Source organism: Coloeus monedula, assembly GCF_965178545.1.
Source record: "Coloeus monedula genome assembly, chromosome: 24".
Taxonomy (NCBI): Eukaryota; Metazoa; Chordata; class Aves; order Passeriformes; family Corvidae; genus Coloeus; species Coloeus monedula.
The window spans coordinates 1292923-1317373 of record NC_138804.1 but is presented as its reverse complement, the minus strand read 5'-3'; the positions used below and the strand labels follow the sequence as shown (position 1 = coordinate 1317373).

Below are 24451 nucleotides of genomic sequence, written 5' to 3'. Positions count from 1 at the left end.
TGTCACCAAGGGATTGACTTTAATGACACACACACAGGCTACAAGAAAATCTGTTACATGCAGTGATTTAATACAAAAAGCCTCCAGTGAAAGCCTCATGTGTGAATCCTCTGGTATTTCCCCCACAGATTTACCAGGGCAGGGTCTCTCTGGAAGGTGAACATGCAGTGTACACACGTGAGCACACACACACACACGAGAATTGTTCTCTAACAACTGCCAAAATACTGAAATATTACTAAAATAAACGTAGAGACACAAGCCTGAATTTTAGGGCAGAGACACTGAAAGGCATCTGAAGGAGTTAAACTCCTTTCAGAGTCAGGGAGACATAAATTAACTAATTCATTTAGGCTTTTTTGTGGTAATCCCAGGTGGGACTTCCTGCTCTGTTCCTACTGGGATCTCCCCGTGTTTATAGACACTGATAGTGACCTGCCCTGTTTCAGACCCGTATTTATTCTTGACATAGATGCTGTATTTTCCTGTGTCTTCATTGCAGACTTTTTCTATGGTGATTGTGACCATTGACCCCTTCACATCCATCTTGTATCTGTCCTTAAACACGATGACCTTCTCGTTTTTGAACCAGGAGATCTCTGGGTAGGGATCTCCAGACACACAACAAGTTAAGCACAGGGTCTGTTGTGAAACAGAGAACAGAGGTGGATTATGCAGCTATAAATGAGCAAGGAAATTCAGTTCATAGAATCACAGAATGATTTAGGTTGGAAAAAACCTTTAAATTTGAGTCCAGCTCTTAAGCAGCCCTGCCAAGGCCACCACTGAACCATGTCTCCAAGTGCCACATCCACACATCTTTTAAATTAAGGACAATAAAAACCAGTTCTCACATTTTCCTTAGGTGACATTCCAACACTGCTACTCCTTTTCCTGATACCCTCCAGTACAGTCAGGATTAACCTGCCTGAATTCACTGGGCCTGACTCATATTTGTGCTACTGTCTTTTTATAGATTCTCATGCTGTAAAGTGGCACTTCCACAGGCACACGGTGAGTTTGCAGTTACTTTACAGGTTTTTATGCTGCTTGTGGAAAGGGGAATGTGACTCAGAAATGTAAGCAGGGAGTTGGTCTGATAGTGAAATCAGGCCCAGCACCTAAAGGCCTTAAAAGTCCAATCCTATGAAATGGGAAGACAACAGAAAGGATCTGGCTGTGCAGATGACCTAGGAGGGCACCACTTCCCACCTCTGGCAACTGCAGCAGCTCAGAAAAGCTGCTGGCATTGTACAGGATGGGATTTTTCCTCCCCATCAGTGATCCTTCTGTGCCTGTGCAAGGACCAGTTAACGGAGTTACTCAATGTTACCTTGTCCTCCATGATGGTGGCAACATCTGGCAGACCTTGAACGACCCTGGCACGACCTGGGAACGAACAAATACAATCTTTTAGTTTTTCTTATCAGCAAACTTGGCTTTGTTTCACTGAAGGAAAGAGATTAATTTACTTACGCTTTTCTGCTATTGCTGCTTCCCTGAATGGGAGAGAAAATGATTGTGGTTTTATTTATTAGCCATGATATTAACAATTTAGAGTATGAGACTCAAAATAGATTTAGCTGTGAAAACATTTAGGCAGGAACTTACTTTAGCCTCTTGTGCTCAGCCAGGGCGTCTTCAAAGACTGCAAGAAGGAAAGGTTTTAGGGAAAGTTGCCTTTTGTTTCGTTTGACTCAGTAGATTTAACATGATGTTGTTGTTATCAGTGCTGGGATTACATGGATAAATATAATTACCCTCTAGATGGTATCTACCCCTGCCTTAAGGAAACACAGGTCTGTTTGTGTGCTGCTGAAATATGTGGGTCTGAGTTCTCTCTTTCCAAAGAGAAGTTCAGAGGAGGAAAAAAACTCCAACAGTTTGGAAAAGCCTTTGTAAACCTGAAAATTCTCTTTTCCAAGATGCCACCTGTAAGCTCTGTTGTCCAGTGGAGGAGTTGGACACATCCCAGGAGCAGCTGCCCCCCTGCTCATCCTTTCCCCAGCAGTGCCAAGGCTCCCTAAAGGCTTCAATCCTTTTTCCTGCCCACTTCCCCTCTCCTCGTGCTTCTGTGGGCCCTTCACTGTCCTCCTTACCCCAATTCCATAAGGAAATCAGCTCCAGCTCCAATAAGGGAGAGAGGAATCCCTGCCCATGATTTGAAGGGCTCCTGGAAAGCAGCTCAGGTGCATGCCATGGTGTGACTCAGCTCACCTTGCCCAGACAGGTCTGTTGACAGCTTGTGGGAGCTGTTCCCATCGAATAACTCCAGGGTGTATTTCCCCTTATCGGCCTCCGTGGGGTCCAGGATGTGGAGCCAGATCTGATTCATGGTGCTCCCAGTTCTCATCCTGTCACGGCTTTCCAGTTGTTTCTCCCTGAGTAAACAAGTGATGTAATTTCAATAATATTTAGGAGAGCTGGAGAAATCAGAGTGTTCACTTTTTTCTAGACCTGTAGTGGTTGGAAGTGTGGGAGTCAGGATTCATTTAATGGAGAGACGAAATCCCATGGGGCTGTGCTTTTAGGCAGCTTGCCAAAACTTCACAAACTCCACAAAAGACCTCTTAGTTCTTATTTAGGAGACTAAATACCATTTACATGTTGAATATTTGTAAGTATTTAGCCCTTGAATGTTATTAAAAATTCACCCTCTTACATACATGTGTAGGTGGCATCTAATAAAACACCACTTCTCTATTTAGGAAGACATTATGAGGCTAAATTAGTCAGTGTTTGGGAAGAATTTTGTAATTTTGGGAATATTTTTTATTCAGAGTGGGGGAAGAGAGTGGTTTAGGAAAATGTGAGTAGTAAAAATAAAGTGTTTGAAAAAATTCTGTCTGTAACCAAGGAGGCTGTAACTGAGAAGTATCATAAGTGCAGCATCATTATTATTCTAGTAAAGATGATCACTTATAAATATTTCTGCAGTGCTAAGATAAAAATAACATGGCTGTTCATTCTGGAATTCCCAGACATGTTCCAGGATGAGAGTGAACTTTGGTTTTCAACCCTCACTCACACAAATCTACAATTGCCTTAAAAATACATGGGCTCAGGCCCAAATGTTTAATTTTGGATAAACAGTTACAAGGGCTCCTGAAGCTTTGCAAATATTTTTGGGGGACTTACTTGTGATACCAGGTCGTTTTCATGTAGTCTGTGTAGTACTTGACCTCTGTGTAGATTTTGATGCCTTCCTCAGTAGGCTGGATTTTCAGAGGTGTAGCAGAAAGAGCTGGTGGTGTAATGGAAAGACTGAAATTGAGGAGGAATGCACAAATTTACCTGTTCCATGACAAAATCCCAGCTAAAGGAGCAGTGAGGGGATGGTGCTGTGGTTGTTCCACACCCAGGGACAGCTCAGGAGCAGTTGGCTCTGGCTGTGCCATCCCACCTTTCCCCCTCTGCTGCAACTGCTGAGAGCTGACATACCACTGATCCTGCACAGCTCCTTCAGAAGCTCTTCAAAGGCTGAAAGACAAAGATTTAAGTGTTTATAAATACAATACTTAGCAAATCACATCCAATCTACCAATTAATTTCACTATGGTTGGGATGTTTTATATCCACGAGTTATGTGTTGTCTTTTTCTGTGGCAAAGCTCACTGGGAATGGAGTTTCTGCATCTGATTCATTTGTTTTCAGATGCTGGGCATTTCTTACTAAATTTAGATGCTCCTATCTTCCTTCACACTCACCATGTGCAACCGGCTGCCTCCCAGACAGGAGATTTGTGTATCAGGTTTAAATGATGGATTCCAGATGTCGGGGCAGGATTTAATCTTGGGCAGCAGAATCTTCTGATTAATTCTGGGTTGAAGTGACTGAAACATTCCTGAGCTTTTATCTGTGGGGCTTGACAAATTTATAATGCTGTCCTAGCTTGAGAAATGACTGCAGGTGGAAATGACATTAGGATGTAGAGCAGGAAACTCTTCAGATTTGACCAGTAACTTTTTAATGCAGGTTTTAACTCCTATAAAAGCATGTAGGACATGTAGGTTTCATAGAAAGTGAGGATATTTGGTTTTAAATCCAAAATGAACACGGGGCAGGGGTGTGAGTGTGTCTTATTGTGTGATCCAAGGTTCTCTTACCTCCTTTTGTGAGGTCCAGCTGGGTGGAGTCCTCTCCTCGGTTATCTGAAACAACTGCTTTGTACAGGCCTTCATCTGCTTTGGTTACCTACCAAATACATGTGTGCTTGTGTAGTATTGATTAAAAAACCCAAACAAGCACCAAAACAAACAACACCCCTCCCAAAGAAATTTCCCATCTACTTGAAACAGGGCAGGATTTGGAAAAGGCGGAAAAGCTGAGATTTTCTTCTTCCTTCCCAATGAATTTGGTTGAACTGAGCAGAAGTGAGGGGGGAAAAAGGGTCAGTTTGCCCCAAAACCTCCTTTGTAGTAGCTCAGCTTTTGCCCTCAGTTCCTGTGTGAAACCTGAAAAGCCCTCAGGTTCTTTTCAGCCTCTCAGGATGTGTTAAACTTTCAGTAGCCACCCACTGTTAAAAACATCTTATTTCTTTTTAAGGTCTTAGAATCACAGCCTGGTTTGGGTTGGAAGGGACCTTAAAGATTATTTTGTTCCAACCCCCTGCCATGAATTCCACCAGAATTCAGATTCAGAATCTGACTGTAACATTAAAAGTTTCTTCTCTTCTGCTTTTCTCAGTGTTTCTTTCACTCAGTGGGCACTACCTAAAACACATGTGAATATTTATAAGATCAACCCATATTTTTTGCCATTTTCCTGTGAACCTCTGAGCTGTTTGATGTTTCACCTTCGTGATCTGCAGAGTTCCCATCCCAGTCTGTGGATCAAACCCTCCACCAGCTCGTGCCTTGTGATTGAAGAACCACTGGAAGTTGGTGTCCTTCCTCAGGTTTGTTGCCTGTTTGAAGTCAACATTTAGAAGTCAAAATACATTTGATTCCTCAATTCTTGGATGTCCTAGTATGCAGCATCATTTACATTACTCCAGAATCTGACAAACTCCCTTCTTTGTTAAAATTTCTGCCCTAAATAAACCATCTCCTTGCTATCACTGGTCTGCAGCAAAGCATTTGCACAAGCACTGCTCATATCCTCTGAAAATTTACACCTAAAATTGAATGCTGAGGGAATTCAGCCCGGGCTCTGTGTACCTTGCAGGTGAGGAGCACTTCACAGCTCTCCAAAACTTTCCATTTCAAGTTCTCTATGAAATGTGGACCTGGAAAAGAAAATAAATGGATGGAGTGGTGCCTTTGCCATGTTTCCTGCGGGAGGGCCTCCATCTAGTGCTGAATTCCTGCAGTGCAGCTGGGAATTCCCGAGTTTCGCAGGGAACAGGGAGGGAAACTGAAATAAATAACTTCAGACACACTTTCATCCTATACTGAGCAACACTGGACCTGTAGTGGGATGTCACAGTCGTTATTAAGTGAATATTTTTATCCTCACTAGAAGGGACTCACCTTTCCAATTGTAGTATTTTTCCTCTGAATTTGTTTTATAAACTTCTTTATTCATCAACATAAGATGGGAGGTGAAAGTGGAATGCATGGATCTTTATAAACTTAGCCAGAAATCCTGTTTTCTACAAGGAGAGGCAGTGGATCTTAATTACAGAATATATATTCAGGTTGGACAATTTTCAGAGTTTGAAAGTGTTCAGTGTCACAGCACTGATGCAGAAGATCTCTATTGATAAATCTGGCTAGCTTGGCTAAAACTATTTAATTGTCTTGATTTTTAAGGGCAGGGCAAAGTATCTGAAAACAAGGAGTCTTGTCCTAGTGTCTTATCAACTTAAATAATGTGTTTAAAAAGATGATAAAGTGAAATAACTTTGCTTGGGTTTTGCCATCCTGGCATAATTCTGGCAAGTCCTTGACCTTTGGTTGATCTTACCCTGCTTTTTCTTCCATTGTCTCCGTTTTGCTTCAGCTTCTTCTGCTACTTTAGCAAAAGCTGTGGAACAGCAAAGGACAAAGTCAACAATCCCCCAGTACTGGATATTTCTTGTACCAAAGGTGTTATCATTAGAGCTGTGCTGTTTGTTTATGCTGAGAGCCTAATGTTTCTTTTCATAAAAAATGAAAAGGCGCCATTGAAGAACTCACCATTAAGCATTTAGCAAATTAAATACAAGATTTGACCATATAAAAGGGTAAGCCAGAAACCCTGAAATTAAAATATTTAAAAAGTAAGAAAACCGAAGAAAGCAGCGAGCCACAACCACATCTAACTTCAGTATCTGCCTTTACATTGTCAGTAAAGACAAATGTGCACTTTTAGAGCACAGCTCATCGAATTTATTTTCTATCCTGAACCCAGCAAGTGCTGAATCACTCTGGGAAAGTGCCTGTGTCTCTCCAGGGAATCAGGGACATTGGACATTTTACAGACATTTTCTATTCAAAAACTAAGGGAGCTTTAGAAGGTCACTTGAAAGCGAAGTGCAGAGAACTGAAACCAGAGATAGGCACGTGATGGGGAAGGATTTGAATGAGAATCTTGTTACTTTCTATTTTTAATTAATTTTAGGAGGCTCTCTGTACTGCATGTCCAGGGAGCTGCGTGTTCCATGTTGAGCTTGTGTGCCATGTCCTGGAGTGCAGTTGACACAGTTTCTTTATTGCTTTCAGTGCAGTGCAATGGACCAGCTGCTAAATACACTGAATTTCCAGCCTGATCCTGCCCTGAGATAAATGACTACACACATGCTGCCAAGGCACAGTTCACCATTGCAAGCTAATATGTGAAACATTTGAAAGAAAGAACTAAGCATTCCACTTCAGCAGACTGCTTTTATCATGAAGCACCTATTTATAAGACCAAAAGCTTTAATTTATGGTAAAGAGAGATTCAGATAATTTCTTAAATGATTCCTGGACTTTAAATGTGGGCTAAAATTTGCCCTCTCCATTCCCAGTGTGCCATTAGAACTGTTGGAAATACTTTGGGGCCTTAAGTGCCTCACAAACTTTCCACTGAGCATGGCAGTCTATATTTGATCCTGAATTTCCACTTACCTTCATCCACGAGAACAAGGGTGAATTGATTTTTGGCTTTCCCATCTTTGAGCTGGGCTGTGTACACCCCTTTGTCATCAGCACAGAAATCCTGGATTATCAGTTCCACAAGGCCTTTCTCTTTGACAAAGTTGATTTTGTGTGTCTGTGTAAAAAACAAAGAAAATAGGATAAACTGAAGAGTTTTTCCACAGTAGAACTGTTCCAATGTCAGATCCTGGCACAGCATCTTCCACAGCAGATATTCCAGTCATTTTGTATCCTTATAAACTCCCCTCATCCTACAGGGTAATGAAGGCAGTGCACTGTGCTGTGCCACGCTGTGGCATTCATCTGTTATTTATGTGTAGGAATGGTAGAATTGCTTCCAGCACAGAGAAAGTTGCTGTGAAACCACCTAACACAAAACATTCTTCCTTGTTGGATTTTACAGAGCTGAAACCAGAATGTCTGTGATTTTTAGTGCCATGGAAGAGTTGCACTTGGTCATGATCTGTGACATGGAATTACACACTTGGCTAGGACGAGGAATATTTCCCCTCTCTTGCCGTGGTGCAGGTACCCCTGAGCCTCCTGCACCCCAACACTGCCAGGTGCTTAAACACAACTATCATCACTCTGCCTCACTGCCCCGTTTGCTCTGAGCAAATATTGCCCTTCAAGGAGCCTGACAAATGCTTTTCATTGTGCAGAACCGTGTCAGTTCTCCAGTGGAGAGGAGACAGATTTTAGAAGAGATAAAGCCTTAGATAAGTTTGTTACATGTTCCTTTCACCCCTGCAACAGGGCACTGACAGCTCCAAACTGCTCTGGCCTGGCCCCATCCTTTGTTCTGGGGGTCCTGGTTGTTGGCATTGCTGCTCTGCACTGAGCTGACAGCCCATGATTTATATTTGTGCTTCATTCTCAACTGTTCTCCCCTCTGCTCCTCTCATTCCAAGTATTTTTTAAATGTTCTAATATTAATTTGATATGGGAGGACAAGGAGGAGGCCTGAACATTTTTGTGGATGTATGAGGTGGTTGGAGGGTGCTGTAACACACGAGGCAGGGTTATTTCCAGTGCTTTGCACTGAGAAATAAATCACTTCCATCTGCTCTTAGAACTGATGAGATTCGTCTGTATTCAGTTCAAAATTCCCATCAAAATATCTGATGGGAATTTAGAAAACTGGGAATGTGCCCACTTGCTCAACCTCCCTGTTCAACAGTGGGAAAGTAAATAAGGATTAAATGCAGAAGAAAACCTACTGGGGTACTGGTGAGCTCCTTGTCGTTGAAGATCAGGTGCAGCTCAGCGTTCGGGGACAGCTTCTCCACCTCCAGCCACAGCCTCACTTCTCCTTTCTCCAGAACATCAATGTTCCAGCCAGATATCAGCTTGATCACTGGCAAACAGAGAGAATCCCGCAGGGGAATCACAGGCACACCACAGGATTTGGCTCAGCCAGGGTTGTGCTGGGGTTCCCCTTTCCCAGGCTGGCTCTGTGCTCGTGGCTTTTTGCTGCTTCAACTTACGTGGGTTCCTGATTTCGTGGCTACGTTTCAATAACTTGTCCAGATCTGAAATGCAGAGAATAAAAAGTCAACACTAGGCCAAAACAAATTAATTGTATCCATTTAATTGAATTTGTTGATAAACTTTATTTATCTCAAAGAGAAGATAAAACATTCAATAATGGGGAGGACTAAAAAAGGTGGTGAAGGTAATTGTCGGTTATATCTGAATAAAATGTTGGTTGGATCAATTCAGGGAGCATGCTAAAGAAGTTTTAAATCACTGTGACAGTATAGCCAAGTGTGAAATCTGAACTGCAATGGAAAAATGACTTTGCAGGAGCATGGAATCTTTCCTTAGGGGACTGTAAAAGAAACTGCCCTTGAGCCTTCAAGGAATGGGAAACATCTTTTTAATGACACCATTAAGTGACATTAGTCACTTACTATTCTTCTGCAAAAAACTTTCCTCTAAACATCTAAGATTAGAAAATTAGGGCACATTAGTTTTTTATTGTTGGCAATTACCAGTTTTTACCTTCTTTTGTTAAAGTGCAGCTGGCAGAGATATCATCATCTACATCCGTGACCTCCACTGAATACACACCCAGGTCCTTTTCTGAGGGCTCTTTCAGTATAAGTTTTGATCTAGAAGTAAAAGGAATAGTAGCAAAAATTATATTTACCTCAGAAATGATGCCTCCTGTAACAGAATTTGATACACCAGAACAGGAAATACAGAACTGATCGGAATTTATAAATGACACGAGGAGCAAGGTAAAGATATTGGGAATATGATGGCAGATGCTCCCCAGATTGCACTGAACAGCCCATTTCATGGACACCAGGGCTGGGAATCAGGGAAAGGACAGGGCAACATTTGGCTCCACATTTTTCTGGGTGTTTAATGTGTTCTTTACTCACCAGTCCACGATCATTTTCTCAGTGTGCATCGGATACTCACCTATTGCCTTTCTCTTCAATCTGGACTCTGTCAGCATCTGGAGGTCCCTCATAGTCCTTTGACCAGATAAATTCAGAAGAATCATTCTTTTCAGGAGCTTCAAAAGCCATATAAATGAAACCCTCTTCATCCACCCCGAGCTCAATTTCATTTGTGCCTGTATGAGCGAAAAACCCACAAAACATTCCTTACCAAAGCAGATCAGGGCTGAGCTTCTGCACATCTAACTCAAAAAACACCCCCCAAGCCCCCAAACACAGTGCACAGTTAGAGCTAATTAATTTGGGCAGCTTGAGTTGCTAATCTTTGTTTTACTGAGAGTGTTTCTTGCTGTGATGCAAGTAGCTGATGCGTCATAAAGCAGTTTTTCAGCGAAATAATCAATTTATTTACAGACTGGCCCAATCTCATAGCTTTTAGTTTCATACCAGGTTTGGTTTTAGCCACCACAGGATCTGAGGGGAGTGAAGGGGGTCCAACTCCAGCCTTGTTCAGTGCTCTTACTCGGAAAATGTAGCATTTCCCTGTCTCCAGGTCTGAAACCTGTAGGAAACACAGCCAGAAATTAATGTCAGAACTAAGAGAAGCAGCACTCGGACACTAAGAGCAGGTACAGACCTTCATGTGGGTGGTGGCTATGGGCTGCTTGTTTATTTGTTTCCACTCCTCTGAGCCTTCTTCACACAGGTCTATGAAATACCCTGTGACTGGCCCTGCTCCCAGGTACAGCGGAGCTTCCCAGTGCAGCTGCAGGGAGGAGTCCCTCACTTCAGTGCACCTCACGTCGTAAGGAGGGCCTGGCACACAAGGGAGCAGGGAAAACTGCAGTTGGGTTGGGATCAGAGAGCAGAGTTCAAGGTAACAGTTGGATGTGGCTCTGTAGGGGATGCCTTCTATGGTAATTAGGGGTAGGTTTATAAAATAGCATAACCAGCTGCTTTAATGTTACTTGCTGTGGTGTTAAGACAAAGGGATTAAGTGTTTAGATCCAGATTCTTCATTCTCTGGAAACAATATTTTTAAAAATACCTGGGTGGTGTTTCTGTGTAATACAGGAATAATACCCTGCATGGGAACATCCCTGGAAGTGTTTGTATGCTTTTCTGTCCTGGGAGCAACCAGATCTGTGGTAGAAATCCCTTGGAAGAGTGAGGAGATAACAAATACACCTGGTGGTGTTTTCCTGGATGGTTTTACGTGAGCGATACCTGGCTCTGGCATTGTCCATTCCTCACATCTGAACAAGTCGCTGGGCTCGGACACTTCCCCAACTCCAGCCCTGTTCATGGCACGGGCACGGAACTCGTACAGGTGCCCCTCCTGCAGGCTGCTGACCTTGGGGTGCAGAAGGGCAGACATGGTTAGTGCAGCCCTGTGTGGGCTGGGGAGGGCAGCAGGGCAGTTCTGGACTAGAAGAAGTAGAGAGAAGCCAGCTCAACCCTTGGTCCAGCTGTTCCCAGCTGTGCTCCACATGGATACCGTGCAAACTCGCTGAGGAATTGGCTGAGTGTTGACTTCATGCCAGTCCAGCTCAGAGTGGTCGTGCTGGTCCAGAAAATAACCCAGGATCTTCGTTCCTCCCTTGCGCTTCGGGGCTTTCCAGCCGATGGTCATCTCAGCCTTGCCACAGTGCAGCAGCACAAAGCCGTGTGGGGCCGAGGGACAGGCTGGGCACAGAGGGACAGACAAAACAGAACTGGTCAACACAACGTCCACATTCTCATTTGGAAGTCACAGCAAAAGTCATGGATGTGTCTCACGATGTTTCTTGCCTGGTGCCTTATGGTTTGTGTGACAGAAAACATAGAAGCAATGGGTTGATAAAATGGGGAACATGGAGGGTTAGATCCTGGATGGTGTGGTTGTAGGATTTTCTAATTTCCCTGAGAAATTCCCGATGTTGATTTCAAGACATCACATAATCGAGCACTTAAAATGGTCACTTGTACCAGAGCCAAATTAACACTGCAAATGTAACACACTGCTAGGTCAAAATGCTGATTAATTAACTGTGTCCACGCTTGGCAAGTGTAATTGGTGGCAGAAGCTGCAGGGTACAAGAAAATGAGTTCCCTTTTGTTTTGTTTCTCAGACACTGTCACCATAGCAGGCACTGGGAGCTGTGCCTGACAGATGGGGGTTTAATTTTGGTCACTACTCACCGATTGCCGGCCTGACAACTATGGGATCTGTTTCTGGTGAGCTCTCACTCAGTCCTGCCTCGCTGACAGATTTCACACAAAACACATATTCTTTTCCAGGCTTCAGCCCAGGAACAGTAAATCTGGAAGAGCAAATTAATATGTTTGTGTTTGTCTGTGCAAAGTACAGGTAAACAGTGCTTAAACAGACAGCAGCACACTTTAATAAGGCTTCATTCTTGCAAAATCATTATTTGTCACTACAAATTAATGTGTCACATGAAATGGCTCCAAATAAATCACAGTGGATATGGATCAGATGGAGAGGAATCACCACTGGCAGGGAGATAAACAGGACTTTTTAATGGACTTTTTCTGCTTGACATGACCCCCACAGCTGGAGAGGGACTGTAAATCCTGCATGTGATTCACACTGACCTACTCTACTGGAAAACAGGCAAAACCGTGGAATGTGGTTCTGCTGGTGCCCCAAGGTCTGTGTGACTGTACAGCCCCAGCCTGTGGAGAGCACAGAGCCTTTGCCGCCAGCTCTGGGTGTGAAAGTGAAGCTTGGAGCAATCCTGAACCCTCCAAGAGGCCGTGGTGTTGGTGTGCATGCCAGCCTGTGTGTGGGGACTGAAGGAAGTTCTTTTTTTATCTGAAACATGACTCCAGCCAGAAACAGAAGAATCCAGGTTGGGCCCCTGTCGTCCCTCAGTGGAGCAGAGGAGCTGAACTCACTCATTGCATGTCACTGGCTTGTTATTGACTGTTTGCCATTCCTCTGTGCCCGTCTCCCGGCAGTAGATGTAGTAGCCAAGGGGCTCCAGGCCGTCCTTTGGCTTGTCCCACTGCAGAACAACAGATGTCTTGGTGTCTCTGAAAGCCAAAACCTGAGATGGTGGAGGCAGAGGAGCTAAAAAAGGAAAGAAACAAACAAAAGACACAGACAAAAATAGTGATGGTTAAAATCTATAATTTAAAAAGCCCAAAATATTATAAATGGGTTAGTCTGCTTGGTTTATTCACCTTTTCCAGAGCACCATTTTCAAATTGTTGCCCAGAGAAGCTGTGGCTCCCCCATCCCAGTAAGTGCCCAAGGCCAGGTTGGATGGGGCTGGAGCAACCTGGGATAGTGGAAGGTGTCCCTGCCCATGGATGAGCTTTAAGTCCCTTCCAACCCAAACCATTCTGGGATTCTGTGGAATCAGAACAAAATGCCACGGACAGGGGCCCACTCTACAGAATCTGTTTTTGTGCTTGGGTTTGCCAGATCTCCTCTTTCTGTCCCACTGATTTCAGCACTTACCCCACACAACCTCCTCTGAATTAGAGGGGGAACAAAACTCATCTACTGATTGTCCTTGGCTCCACCCTGACCTGGGACCTGCTTCACGCTGCAGTGAAAGCCATGAATGGACACTGGAGCAGCTTTAGTGTGGGACAGTTTACAATTAGAGAGTGAGTGCTCATCTCTCTGCAGCAGAGAAACACCAACATGAGCCTTTGCCCCTCTTGCTGTCAGCTCAGTCCAGGAAGAAAACAACCCAGAGCAGCCCTGCAGAGGCTGCTGTCCTGGCTGAGCCCCCCAAACCAGGCTGCTGCAGCCTCCTGTCATTCCTTCCACACTGTCACCTCCCTCACACCATGCTGGAAGCATCCTTGGATTAAATACAGGCTTCAACTGTTCCTATTTTATTAAATGTAATTCCCCACTCACTGCTTGCTTAGATTTACACTGCCCTGACCAACTGCAAACCTATTAAAGAAGGATTTAAGGCTTTAAGAGATTTCCTTATATCAAAGCGACTGCTGTGTAATCATAGACCATGAAGTTTAGAGGAGAGGGTGGACAGGGGATCCCCCTCGTTCCTTTCAGAGTCAATCCCCTTCTCCACATCGTTAGTGCAGAGCAGGGTAATGAAATAATTACCCAGTTTTGCCCCGGCAGTGATGGGCGGGCTGGGCAGGGAGGGCTCGCTGATCCCGTACTTGTTCACGGATCGCACGCGGAACAGGAACGATTTTCCCTTAACCAGATCAAAGAGTGCAAATCTTGGGGAATTTGCTGGCATATCCAGGTTCACCATTTGCCAGGAGTTGCTGCCTACGAGCGACTGTAACAGAAAAGGTGATGATTTACAACTCCTATTGTAAGCACAAAACCCTCCTGACCAATAACAAAGCAGGTCTTTGTAGGAAAGGAGTTTCAAATAACTCCAAACAAAACACAGAACAAAGCCATACATTACGTACTTCTTGTTGATACACACAAACTTTTTTCCCTTGGCAACAGAGGGCCCCTTTGCTACAGGAGGTGAGAAATGAGAATGTATGAAAGGAGATTGGTGGAAGATACTAATTAACCAACAGAATGATTAGTGGGGAACGGGACAGTGAAGTATTGTGTAGTTCTTTGCAACTTTTCCGCCCTTCAGGGCTGTAGGGCAGGAACAGTTCTTCCTGTTAGAATTCTGCCACTGTTCTGTGGTGTAAAAGTTACTTGTTTATTCCCTGTTAATCATTAGTCCTGGAGTTGGTGTCAAGATCATGGCTCAGGGGACCTGGGGGCTGGAGGAGGCTGAACCAGCCAGGTTTGAGGCTGGATCTCCCCAGTTCCTGACTGGGAATGGCCTCACCTGTGCCATGGCCCACACGAGAAACAGATGGTTCTGCTCTGCAGCTCCCTTCCTGTGTGATACAATTTCCTTACCTTTTCCACATAATAATTCAGGGGCTCTCTGCCTCTTGGATCTGGTTCATCCCAGGCCAAAGCCACATAATCTTCTCTGACCTCACTTGCATGAACATTGGTGGGTGGCAAGGGAATTTTGATGTGTCCTATGGGAAGGCAGGAATGGCTTTATTTTCAGTGATAACACAGGGGGAAAACCAAGTTCTTTTACAATGGATTCTGTTCTCCCACTGTAAATTAAGATTCTTCAATATAAAGAAGGAGACATGCTTTGAGGAAATTTGACCTCACCTTCCAGGTCATCCTTGGATATTTCTATCATCCTGCCCTCGTCGTATGGAATCACTGTAATGGCAAACAGGGCAGTGTTATCCACCCACAGGAGGTGCTTGGGGAGAAACACGGAACCCAGGACTGGGTCATTTGTTCAATGCATAATTACAGACATTTTATGTCACAAACAATGGTATTTTGAGCTTTTTCTGTTCAGAGTGCTCCCAAGATGGGCTCAGAGAAGGCAAATGTGGGAATGGGAAGGATCTGGACAATCTGCACTCAGTTATTCCTGCAGTCTCCCGTAGTCCTGAGGGAACAAATTGTCCTGGGTTTGGTACCAACCTGTCACTCTCTTGTCCCTGCTGGCATCGTGGGTTGTAACGGGGTCACTGGCCTTTGAAGGATGGCTGATGCCAGCCTTGTTGACAGCCTTGACCCGAAACTGGTACGTCTGTCCCTCAGCAAGGCCCAGCACTGGGCACCTGCAGCTTTTCACAGGCTGGGCATTGCACTGCACCCACTCCTCTGAGCCAGCCACACACCTGCAAGGAAGCACAGCCCACAGGGTTCCTTTGTGCTATTTCCACAGCAGAATGAGGGGTTTGGCTCAAAGATGATTAACTGACAGACCTTTCAATGAGGTATCCCAGGACTGGGCTTCCTCCATCATCACTGGGTGCTACCCACGAAAGGACCAAGCAGTCTTTGTTCACATCGTGGCATTTCACGTTGAGGGGGGATCCTGGGGCACCAGCTGTTAGTGCTGCAGCATCTGTACCAACACCAAGTGAGGGTGCTTAGGTTTTGTTCTTTTCTCTTCCAAAATTTTCATTGAATAGCTTAATTTTAAGTGTCCAAGGGCCTATCCCAGTAACACAAATCCTATTTTCTACTACTGAAATCACCAGTGAAAATAAGATTTGGTCATTGTGATAATTGTATCCGTGCTCAAAATTGAGAGCTATTTCCTTGTGTGTGAGGGTGGGAATTCCTTTCTGCCAAGGCAATAGGAAAGGAGATCTGTAGGTTCTGTAGATACCTCTAACAAACACATAAGTGGTCTGCTCCTTGTATCCATCCAGCGAGGGGACACGGATGGTGTAGAACCCCTCATCCTCTTTGTGAGCACACGGCACTGTCAGAGAGGCCTCACGGTCCTGGTACCTCAGTTCCTGACCTTCAGAGTCCTGCAGCAGCTCCCCTGTGGAGCAGGAAAAGGGAGAAAGGAATTTCGCCTGGATTTGCCTGGTTAGGAGTGGTGGATTTCCAAATGCAGCAAAAAACAGAGAGTGAGATGAGAGATCTCTAAGACATTCCTGACATTATTGTTGTGCCTTCAAATTAGAGCCATGGACAGAAAGATTGCCAAGATGGAAATCTTTGACTGCCAGCAGAACAACACAGAGTATCCAAAAGTTTTTCTCACTGGATAAGCACAGACTTTTAAAACACTTGGTGCTTTCTCTGGATAGACTAAGTCTCTCAAAATATTCTTAAACATCCCAGAATATTTTAGTGGTATCATCCTTTACAAATAGGGAAAAGACAGACATTAGATAGTAACATCTCTAGCTTGAGCAGAGCTGAGAGCAGCTCAGGAATCCTGAATTTTAATCTTTTTTTTCTTTTTTTTCTGTGAACATTCAATCACAGCTATGAATTCCAGTGGGATGTTCCTAGAGGTAAATGCACATCAACTCAGCTGTTGCCTACAAACCATCTCTGAACCAGGTGATGCCTCGTTGGTGGTCCAGTAAATCAGAGGAGAAGTAACAGGAGAGGGTGAAAGGCTCTTTTTCTCTCGCAAATAAGGGTTTCAGTGGAAAAGCAAAATCTGCCTCTCTGGCCAAAAGGGATCCTATGGAATGAGAGTAAAAGTCAGCATGGTAAAGAGACTTCCAGAGCCTTCCTGCTGTAGTATGTTTATTGCCATATATTTAGAGTGGGCCTTGCACTTTGCATGTGCAGTCAGGCTGACAGGAAAAGCTCTCAGGGAAAAAATAATCACATTGCATTATAATAATTAATAACATCAATGATATACTCACTTTTATATATTTCTGAATCAAATCCCGACTCCTTTCCATAATATTCTATAAGACAAGAAGAAAATATGTTTAGCAAATCTCATGGAGTGTTTATGTTCTTAAAAACACCCAGTGATGCTCAGCAAACTGGTTTTCTCTCAAGCCAGCCCTTAATTTGAACCTTTAAAGTGTCACCATGGGGTAAAACTTTAGTTCATTTGACAGCTGATGCCCTTCACAAGCCCCTGGGGATGTGTCTGCAGAGGAGATTGTTCCCATGACTGTTCCAGTGTGAGCAACCCTGCTCTAAATGCTCACGTGCACTCAGTTACTCAGAGCTAAGGAGGGGTTTGTCACTTTGGCTTCTGCCTTTTCAAGCTGCACTAGGCAAGTAAAAACCAAATAAAATAAAGATTTGAATAAAAGCAACCCCCTGAGTTTTAACAGCATTCCCAGAGGATGACGTGGGATTCTTGAAAACTACCAGTGACTGGGACTTCAAGATTTAATCAAAAGAAAGGATATTTGTGCTGAGACACTGAGGTAATTCCTGGAGCTGAGGGAAGGATGTCCTCAAATCAGTTGTTTCTGGATTCTCTGGAGGCATCACAGGTGGATGCTGGTCCACCCCACCTGCTCTGACCTCTTGGCATCACAGCACAATGTGAAATTATTTGGAGCTTAAATCCAACAACTGATGCACTTAAGATGAAACTGAGGTACCTTTCTCTCTCAAGTTGCAAGAAAATGCCCATAAAATGAAGCCTGTCCTTCCAGTGGCTGAAGTTTGGCAGCAGCAGACCAAAAGATGGGGAGTGAGTGTTACCACTGAGGAGGAGGGAAATATAAAGCACTGGAGGGAAAACAGCCTCATCCCAGGTCCTGTGAGACCCTCAGTGATGTCTTCAGGGAAAGGGAACTGGGGATCCCAGGGACCCTCCCCTGGCATCGAGGCCTTTCCAGACAGCGAGGGGCCAGGGGAGGAGATGCCATGGCCTGCCTGGGGCATGAGGAATGTTTCCAGTGGAGGCAGGATTAAGGCCTTGGTGTAATCTCTATTTTCAGAGCAGTAAATGCAAACAGCAGAAGGAAGACTCGGATTACTGGGATGGATTTGGGAGGAGGAGCACTGGGGGCCCCTCACCAATGTCTGCAGTGGTTTGCAGAGCTCAGCCCTGCTGAGGGGCAGGTTAACCAGGCACTTAGAGGTGAGGAGAGCTGTCCCAGCCAGGCCTTGCTGTGCTAGACCACAGGCCCTGTTCCATCCTCATTCCTGCTCTGATCCTAAAGATTCCAGAGGGAATTGAGAGGAGTGGGTGATTATTGGCCTGGATTTTTTCTTTCAGGCTGCTGCTGCTTTGTGGCAAAGGCCAGTTCCTGTTGTGGCCATACTGTGAGAACCCCCTGGTAACTTTTCCTGTCTTTCTGCTTTAGGATAGGGGGAATTTAGGTATCTGGGAAGGCTGCAAATGAAGGGTTTCTGGGCTGTTGTACACGTCCCTTTAGAACTGGTAAATGTCTGCTGCATATTTCCAGATATGCTGAATTTTGACACTGTTTAATTAAAGGACCTGAAAGATATGATAATATACTTCTCTTACAACCCTGGAGTCACATTCTTCTGTAGGGATCTGTATCCCAGACAGGATTCAGAGCAAAATACGGCGTGTGAAAAATAAGTGTGGTAATAACACAACCCATGACACAGTCAGTCCCACTGAAGGGCTTAATTGTCTACAGTCCTGTGGGCCTATTCTGTTCATGCTTTTTATTACAAAATTATAATTCAGATATAAATATATGAAACATGAACAGCCAAACTGTGATCCTGTGAGACTGTTCTGCATATTTCCTAAAGCTTGAGTTAATTTCCCTTTCTAAGTGCTGGTGGTTTATTTACTTCCTTCCCCACGTCTGGATTTGGCTGTGCACAATGTGTATCTGTGGAGTCTATGCCTGTTATTTTAAGAACAGCACAGATCAAAGAAGAAAATCTTGCATTTGCCCTTGGTAGTTACTGATTTCAGGGGAAAATGTGGAACTCTCTGCAATAATGCACTGAGAGGTCCCTCTGAAAGCCACAGCTCTTGGGAACCCATTTCTTGCTTATCTAAGCCTGTTGTGTGTTTAACTGTGGGGCTGTTTCATAGCAGTCCAGAAGAAATAAGCACCTAAATTTAGTACAATTTTATCCCCGTGAAAGGACAGCTGTGTCCATATGGAATCTGAAAGGAAAAACTTTGGCTGGGCCCAGAAGTGACTAAGGAAGAGAAGCTGTTCTCTCAGCTCCTATCAAACTACTTTGCTTTTCCAGAGTGCTTGTGTGTGCCTATCAAATAATGAAAATATTTTGAAGACTCTGCAGTATTTGAAAGTTTAAACACAGAGGAACATTTGTACTTACTCCTGACAAGCACTGTAGCAAATGAATAAGCTTCACCATACTGGTTCTTTACTTCCACACTGTATTCAGCAGAATCTTCCATGGAGCATCTGAGAAAAAATAGTTCCCCTCCTTTTTAACTTTCAGTTATTCCTATTTCACAGGACAAATTCAAAGGGGTTCCCCTTTAATCCCAGAGGTGTTTGCTTTTCATTCAGAAGCTGCTTTTCCTTTCAGTTACGAGGATTTCTGATACTTTGGGGTCAATTTTTTCTCTTGAGACCCAGAAGCAAAACATTTCAAGTACTGAACAAGCAAAAGGCCTGTGGAACACTTGATTCCACTGAAGATCTGCATTTGTCTGTCACTGTATAATTCACAGCTCAGAACTAATGTTGTTCTGCTTACACTGATCCTCCTTAATCACATTCTTGTGTCTGCTCTTGAAGTGCTTGATTTGCTTTCCTTATCCTGAAGGAAAAAATGTTACTGATGCATAAAAAGAGGAGCAGAAGTAAATTAAGCCATTAAATTTTGTTTGATTTTGTTTTATTTTCCTAAGATATTTTAAACCTTGTGAACTGCTGTGGATTTTGGCAAAGGTTTAGCTCAAACACAACACCCTAAAGGCAGGAAAGGTCAGATTCCAGAAGAATTACTTGTTTTGTTTATCATACACAAACTGGGAGTTTTGGGAGAGCAGGTCTTAGCTGAAAAAGCAGCTCAGCCAAGGGCATAGACATTACCTGCTGATGTGCAGGGTCAGCATCCCAAATTTGTTTTGCATCTTGTATTTTCCTGCTGGGGCTCGGCGGGGATCGATGGGGATTCCATTTTTATACCTGGTGGAAAAGAAGGAAATGTGCTGTTAGGGAAGGACCTACATCAAACACCACAGAAAGAGGAGTAGGCACAATTCCCTCTTTTACAGATCTCCCTCTTCAATCCAAAACAGTCTGGCAGCTAAACCCAGACCCCCTCCATGGTCCTGTGTGGCTGCTCAGCCTTGGCTTTGCATTCCCTGCCCTGCAGCTCCTGTGAGGCAGTTCACAGATGTCTCTTCCCTTCGTTCACCAGGGATGTGTGGGAGGTTCAGCTTCTCTTTGCTCTCTGAATAATTCAGAGAGGTCGTTCTGGAAGGACACAGGACACACAGAGTTCCCACAGTAGCAGAGCTGGCTGCCTACGAGTCATCAGTAATACAAATGTTTGCACACTTAAACCTTCCAGGGGAGGAACGGGTCAGTCACTTTAAACCGATCAAAGTACACTTTGCAAATTGCTTTTTTGAGGTGATCTTTCCTCTATTTCTGCTATTTATGGTGTGTGCTGCACTCAGGCCCAGTCCATAACATCCTCCCCAGTGGTTGGTTAACATGCAAAGGGAGTAAATGACACTTGCATTGTATTTTACAAATTGTAGAAGCAGCAGCAGTTTAATGCTGAAACTCTCATGGTGTCCAAGGCAGCCAGGCCTTGTTGTGGCGTGTTTGTGGTGTTTTAGTGCTGAAAGGAAGTTCTGGTCTTTGAGACTTAAATCCCAAGTTTGCCTGTGGGAAAACCAAGGGAAACAGGGAAACCTCCATGAACATCAGCCCTGTCCCAGAAGCATCCCATAGGACTGTCACTGCTTCCAGGCCCCCGTGCCCCTACTGGTCCTAGCACTGGGACTGGACTGAGGTGTTTTCTGTGACCTCTGCAGCTCTCCCTCCCTCCCTCCCTCCCTCCTGGCAGGACAGGGCTGTCATTCCCCGTGTGCCTGTGCCCCGCAGGGCCGTGCTGGCACTGCCATACCAGGTGGCCTGTGGCACTGGGGAGCCCAGGACGGTGCATGCCAGGGTCACGTCCATCCTCTCCCAGACCGCGTGTGCCCGCAGCGGGATCCAGAACATGGGCGCCCGCCCCGAGCGCAGCTCCAGGAATTCCTTCTCCAGGCAGGCCTTTTCCATAGCCTGTGACGGGGAGACACGGAATAAAGGCAATGCAGAGGGATGCTGCTGTTACACAAATTCTCTGACACGGGGGACCTGCGATAACATTCCAGTGGCAGGGGTGCAAGGCCTTTAGTTGGAGAGATTTTGGGGTTGTCCTAACTCCTGCTTAGGTGTAGGATCCTCTCCAGAGCACAATTTTAAGCCTGTTGGCATCTCTGCTGCCGGCAGAGGTGTCTGCTCTGACCTTCCTGCGCAGCCCCTTCCGGTCAGCCCTCACACGGAGCAGCCTGCAGGTCCGGATGACCTCCTCTTCCATCTTCTCCATGTCATTCCCAAAACGAATCCTCTTCTGCCCTCTCTGTTCCAGCTCCAGGATGTCAGCTTCCCTTCTTAGATTGTAGTCCCTGGAACTACATGATGATAAAAGCAGACAGAAATCAAGATAACACATTTTTTTCTCCTTTTTGGGGGGTCCTTTTTGTTGTTTATAGCACATTTTTTAGTGAAATCAGGAGTGTTAAGGTCAGGAACACCAGCCGATGGAACGTCAGGGAATTATCCCTCAAAGGAACCAGCAGCACTCCCAGAAGAGATCAAACTTCCATGGGGATCCACTGTTGGACCACTTTTAATCCCAGGGAGGAAGCTGGGAAAAGGATCAAAGGAAGGAGGGATGTTGCTGAGATTTTCTAGGAAAGAGGGAGAGTCCCACCTGTTACCATTCATTTATTAATCCGTCAGTATTTTCCATGTATTCCTATAAAATCTGGTTCCTCTCACGCCCTTGCATGTGAGCAGGGCAATGTTCCTCATGATCACATGGCACCATCATTTAATTTCCTGCATTTTAGTTGAGGCTCGGTGTTTTTAAAGGAAGAACCTCTGGATTGAACCTGTTCTTTTTGCTTCCAACAGAGTAAGTTGGAAGCTGTGACCCTGATACAGAGCTGGGATGTTGCCTACAAGGTTAATTGCAGTTATAATAACTCCTGACTTACTCTGATGTTTTGGAGGTCAAGGCAAGGGCAGCTGCTATCGATAGGTCTGAAAGGCTGAAAGTCTCCTCTTCATCACTTCCAGGGGCAGATTCATGGAAAAGAACCCAGATAATGTTCCATCATTTCATGAACTCAAAATTCTACAAATCTGTGACTGTGTGGAAAGCCCTGCCTGGACCAAATTGACTCGATCTGTCCCTGACTCTGGGACTTACCTGGTTTTGAACCTTTTTTTCCTGGTTGTGGAGGTCATTTCCAAGCTCTGTTTCCTCTCCTCCTTCTGCTCCTCCTCTCTGTGGTGGAAGAAGGCTCGGGTTCCCATGGTGGGATGTCAAAGCCAAACTTTCTTGCTGGAATAGACTAAAACATTCAAGTCAGACACTTTAACAGAATCTTTTTAAGTCCTTGCTTTGCTTGGGCATTCAGGGGCTGTGAGTGAAGGTTCATGTAAGAGTATTTTCTGACATTCACACTATGAGAGGGGTTTGCTTCATGATGCTTCTGTGGAAAGTGGGATCAGGGGAAGAAATGAAGTCTCTCAAGGCAGCTGGAGCTGTCCCAGAAGAGGTGATGGGCAGCCCTTTGTGGGTAGATTTGTTTCCTCAGGACTTACTTGGAATCCAGGGGTGGTTTGGTTTGGAAGGGGCCTTAAAGTCCATCTCATGGGCAGGGACACCTCCCACCAAACCAGGGGGCTCCACCAGTTCCAGCTGCTGAAACAGAGCTCTCCCTCATGTTCCCATCTACAAATCTCTAATTCCCCATTCCCAGGCTCACACAGGAACAGTTCCAGCTCAGGACTCCAAGAGCACAATGCTTTATCCAGTCCTTTGGATCCTGAGGGGTCAGGTGTTTCTCCTGAGCTCTTAGGGAAGGGTTGAAAAATCATGGAGAAAACAGCATCCTTCCAAATGCCAGGCTGAAAGGAGTAGCTCAGCAAACAGCACGATTTTCCCAAAGAGTGACCAGGGAAGCTTCCCACAGCAATCCCACCCAACAGGTGAAACACAGGAGCAAACATTGGCACTCCTGGCTCCCATCCATGCCCGGCTGTTAAAGGTCCTTTAATTAAAGGTCCTTTAATTAAACAGTGTTAAAGGTCCTTTAATTAAACAGTGTCAAAATTCAGCATATCAGCCTCTGCTCTGCCCTGACTCCCATCCATGCCCGGCTGCTCCCAGCCTCTGCGAATCCACAGCTCGCTGCTTTTAGGCTCTGACTAATGGGTGGGCATTAAACTAAAGTCAGTTTTTAAAGTGGATCCCTGCTCATCTCCCTCTCGTGCAGTTAAATCCAAAGCAGCCAGCACAATCCTTGCACTGTGCACATTTACAGGTTCTAAAAGCTCGGGTTACTTTGTAAAAGCAGCTTTGCAAATGTAATTGTTGCTGAATAGAATTTGCTCAAACATACTTGTAAATCTTTCCCTAGCTCGTGTTCCATGACTGAAATTTTCCCTTGGCAAATTTTCTACTTGGATTTGAGCTTTGCAGCTTTTGAATCTGAACTTGATAAAAATACAAACCCTCCTCTTTTCCTGGTACAATTTTCTCATACAATTTTTTCTCCTGGACAGTTTTCTGTTGATGTAAATAAAATTCTTATAAACAGTCCATGGAAAAGCAGAGTTGTTGTGGTAAATGCAAAATATCCCAACATGCAAATGAAAATACAGAATTATCTTGATAACATTTCCTTAGTGGGCATTAACTTTGGAAGAAACAACAAATGCTGACAAGTAAAAGAAGAAGAAAATAAAACAGGCTTTTATGGGGAAAAAAAAATCATTGTAATTTCATAGCTTCTGCTCTCTTCAGAAGTTGTTCAGCTGCAGAATGAGTCCTGTCATCCTGGGCATCAGAGCCTTGTTTCCACACTCATGAATAATTACTGATACAGACTCATTTTTACTATATAATGGTTTTTATTTTTCCCTGGACAAATTTCATTGTTTTACATTCAGAGTTCTGATCTGCTGAAACCTACACTTTTCAGTTCAAATGCATATTATTTTCTAAACATGCCAGTAAAACAGAGCAGATGCCGGTGAGAAAACATGAAGCAAACCAGGATTTTCATCAGAACAACCCTGGAAAATCAATCACTGAAGCAGATATGATCACAAAGCACAATCTATTTCTGCAGTGCAAGTCAATAAAGCTGTCACACAAAACAACTGATGCTGCTATGAAGATCCTACAAAATCTTACAACAAACAGCAGTTTATTTACAGATAAACCAAACTCACCCGGTGAAGGCTGCAGGGAGACCCCCTGTCCCCAGGCAAGGGAAGGGACAAAGGAGCGTTTCCTTCTCCCTGGTGATGACACTGAGAATGACTCTCCCCAAAAGAATGTTCCCCATGTTGGAGTGCCCATCCTGCAGTCAAATATAGCCCCTGCCAGGCCCTCCCCGGGACAATGGGGATGGCCCAGCTGGGGACACTCGGAGCTGCTCACTGCAGTGCCAACCAAACTCCCTCCCAGCTCTGCCAAATCGCTGCCTT

The 24451-nt window shown here is 44.6% G+C and overlaps 1 protein-coding gene across 2 annotated transcripts; it reads right to left on the bottom strand.

The window, feature by feature from the left end:
- Positions 1–281: 281 nt before the first annotated feature.
- Positions 282–24229, bottom strand: MYOM3 (myomesin 3). Of its 2 annotated transcripts, XM_082296534.1 has the most exons (37): positions 24194–24229; positions 22161–22305; positions 21946–22020; positions 21192–21357; positions 20808–20965; positions 19760–19855; positions 19035–19123; positions 16652–16696; positions 16321–16461; positions 15643–15804; positions 15234–15375; positions 14946–15145; positions 14619–14672; positions 14346–14473; positions 13566–13749; positions 12374–12548; positions 11654–11775; positions 10971–11158; positions 10700–10826; positions 10110–10288; positions 9920–10034; positions 9492–9648; positions 9066–9175; positions 8549–8593; positions 8282–8418; positions 7032–7176; positions 5908–5967; positions 5160–5227; positions 4796–4906; positions 4107–4194; positions 3442–3480; positions 3139–3244; positions 2218–2381; positions 1612–1648; positions 1477–1499; positions 1334–1389; positions 282–642 (listed from the first exon to the last, which is right to left on the bottom strand). In XM_082296534.1, exons 2-37 carry the CDS (start codon positions 22265–22267, stop codon positions 346–348), a joined length of 4296 nt encoding a protein of 1431 aa, XP_082152660.1. In that variant the 5' UTR covers positions 22268–22305; positions 24194–24229; the 3' UTR covers positions 282–345. The 2 variants fall into 2 exon arrangements, with proteins under 2 accessions (XP_082152660.1, XP_082152661.1); XM_082296535.1 differs by lacking the exons at positions 282–642; positions 1334–1389; positions 1477–1499; ... (2 more) ...; positions 3139–3244; positions 3442–3480 and adding an exon at positions 3805–3985.
- Between the last annotated feature and the right edge of the window lie 222 nt (positions 24230–24451).